This window comes from Mastomys coucha, chromosome X (assembly GCF_008632895.1).
Source record: "Mastomys coucha isolate ucsf_1 chromosome X, UCSF_Mcou_1, whole genome shotgun sequence".
Lineage (NCBI taxonomy): Eukaryota > Metazoa > Chordata > Mammalia > Rodentia > Muridae > Mastomys > Mastomys coucha.
In genome coordinates, this window is record NC_045030.1 from 134,616,183 (window position 1) to 134,619,280 (window position 3,098).

Below are 3,098 nucleotides of genomic sequence, written 5' to 3' on the forward strand. Positions count from 1 at the left end.
ACACACACACACACACAAACACACACACACACACAAACACAAACACAAACACACACACATGCACAAATTGACACACATACACACACTCATACATACACATGTAAACACATACACACACTCACACATGCAAAAAGAGAGAGACAGAGAGATAGACACAGAGAGAGAATGCCAGTTTCTCCATTTCACTTATATACAGTTCAACAGTTAAACAGCTTTTTGGTAAAATCATTTAATTTATTAGTAAAAATCAGCCTAACTTGTTTTTTATGCTTATCTTTGGAAGGTATTCCTGGACTTTCAGGACCCAAAGGCTACCAGGGTTTACCTGGAGACCCAGGGCAACCTGGACTGAGTGGACAACCAGGATCACCAGGACTCCCAGGTATGTAAAATACACTACTGTGGCACTTAGATGACTGGCAGAGATCCCGAGGAAGTTATTTGTGTCTTTTTACAGTTTAGTGATGATTTGGATCTGTTCATGCTAAGTGCAGCTAGGCTTGACAAAATCATTGACATTTGTCCCAACTTTTACCAGATAAGATATATAGGATGTTTTATTTTGCTTATAAAGATTTATATTTTGCTCACAACATAATATATTTAGAATTCTGATTCAAGTAAGGTGCTATATTTTATTACATACTCTCCAACATAGAAATACAATTATCTGGTAGAAGCCTGAATAATTCACCTGTTCCAGTTGTTTTTGGTTCTTTGTTGACATCAGACAAGTTCATTATTCTGCAAGGTAAAACAGATGATTGCAATTTTAATTGTTAAAAATTTCAAGAACGAAAATTTCACAGCCCTCTTTGCAGTCTGTTACAGCCCAAATGCTCTTACAGTGAACAGGGTTTTTATCCTCATTTTTATCTTAATTCTCATAAAACTTTCAGCTGTTTTATTTTAGTTCCACCCCAAGGAAGTAAAAAACAGCTGGTTTTTTTTTTATCCTCTTAGAAGAGCCCTGAAGGTCAATTATTTGCCATCTTGTTCATATATCACATTATATTATCTTGGTGGAATCAGAAAGATGGATTTGCTCCTGGTTTCTTCCCAACAGCTGCATTCTCTACCTAAAGCTGGAAGTCACTGTGAAAGAAAAAGAAAAATACATTCATGGTAGCAGTGGTAAACATGTAGATGACATCACACAGCTCAACTCAAGGACCTGTGATGTTCAAAGTAAAATCCTCAAACGCATCCAGGTCAATCTAGCATCTCTCCATCAACCCAGGAGACCTTATATCTCTCTCTCTGGACTATCATAGTGGGGCTCTGTCATGACACAAACCTACTGCTGAAGTTTTGTTAAACATTCTTGTATTGGATTTATCTGTGAGAACAGAATGTATGCAACAAACAGAACATCAAATGCATGAGATTAGTAGGAGAAGAATGTAGGTGCTCAATAAAATTGCTTTTATTTTTATGAGGTTGAATTTAAAGATCTGTTTTGTATAATCATATTCCAGTATGATACGAAAGAGACTTCTGAGGGGCTCATTGCCCATTTCACACAACTTATGTCTGTAGACTATAATGCAATGAATAAAAATTAATAAAAATGTAGTTCTACTACTTTGCTTTAATTTTACCAACATTACTTTTCTAGGTCCCAAGGGTAACCCTGGTCTCCCTGGTCCACCAGGACTTACAGGACCTCCTGGCCCAAAAGGAAACATTGGTGACATGGGCTTTCCTGGTGAGTGATGAAAAAGTTACAGCCATTCAGTCCTACTAATATTCACTGTTTTCCCCTCCTTTGAGACAGGGTCTCATGTATCACAGACAATCATTGAACTTGCTACATAGCTAATCCTCTTGTATCTACCCACAAACTACTAGAATTATAAGTGCTTGAAACTATGTCATGTTTAAAATGTAGGAAAGATTGAACCTACAGCTTTATTCATACAAGGCAACACTCAGTCAATTGATGTATGACCCAACCTCCTTTTTAACCACACCTCTTTTTATCAGAAAAGATGTTAAGTATAAGGTCTGGGTATGTAGTTAAGTGATAGTATATATGAGCCTTGAACATTGATAGACTCAGAGTAAGACACTCTATAAAATAACCAATATATATCTCACTACAAAAAATACTTAGAGTAATAAAGAACAGATTTTTAAGAAATTAGAAAGTTAGAATTCACAAACACATGTGTTTTCTAGCTTTTTTTTCTTTCATCAAAATTGCTGTAGAAATAGGTTGTTATGTAAGCCTGTGTGTAAGGCTCATTATATATACTCAGTTTGCAGAATTTTTTTCCAAAGATAGTTTTGTTAGGTCACATTCATCTTAGGTTTGATATGAGTAAAGCCTATCCTATTAAATATTATACATGGTATATTTTCAACAGGCCCTCAAGGTGTAGATGGGTCCCCTGGACCTCCTGGAGTTCCTGGACAACCTGGCTCTCCGGGGTTACCTGGTCAGAAAGGAAGTAAAGGAGAGCCTGGGGTTTCAGGCATTGGTCTTCCAGGTCTGCCTGGCCCAAAGGTAATCCTATTCTAATCATGTGTCTGAGAAGCTGCAGCTTTTCTTTAACTGTGCTCATTTCTAATTCTTCACTAAACAAACTCCAGAATGACAAGGCATGCTCTAAGCATGTGTCACTACAACCAGCTCTTTTAAGCACTGTTTTTACAAAATGTGCACGCTCCCGCACACACAAGAGAGGGAGTGAGAAAGAGAATATTGGCAGTAACTCCATTTAGATTATATCATGATTACATGCTTGCATCCAGAAAGTATGTATGCATTTAATATGTACAAATTTTTGAACCTAAAGTTAAGTTAAATAATCTTTATCAACTGATTTTTGTTGCATTTTGTTTTATATTTTGGTTGATACATTCTATTTATATGCATTTATAAGAGAATAATAAATTATAAAACATTATGTTTTGATTTATGTATAGGTTGAATAGTTTCCCTTAAATTTTTTATTGTTTGAGAATTTCATGTATGCATTTTTAATCAAATAAGCTTCACTTTTTCTTCCCATTATCTCCTACCAATTTTTTGTTATTTAAAAAAAAATGAACTTATCTGTGCATGGGTGAAGTGCTGTATACTTGACAGAGCA

General features: G+C 35.6%; 1 protein-coding gene across 1 annotated transcript in view; it reads left to right on the forward strand.

Moving 5' to 3' along the window:
* Positions 1 to 3,098, forward strand: part of Col4a5 (collagen type IV alpha 5 chain) — a 186,436-nt gene that overhangs the window by 134,868 nt on the left and 48,470 nt on the right. The window contains exons 33-35 of the mRNA XM_031377745.1: positions 284 to 382; positions 1,619 to 1,708; positions 2,370 to 2,509. Of these exons, the coding sequence (XP_031233605.1) occupies positions 284 to 382; positions 1,619 to 1,708; positions 2,370 to 2,509 (329 nt within the window). The remainder of the gene's footprint in view (positions 1 to 283; positions 383 to 1,618; positions 1,709 to 2,369; positions 2,510 to 3,098) is intronic.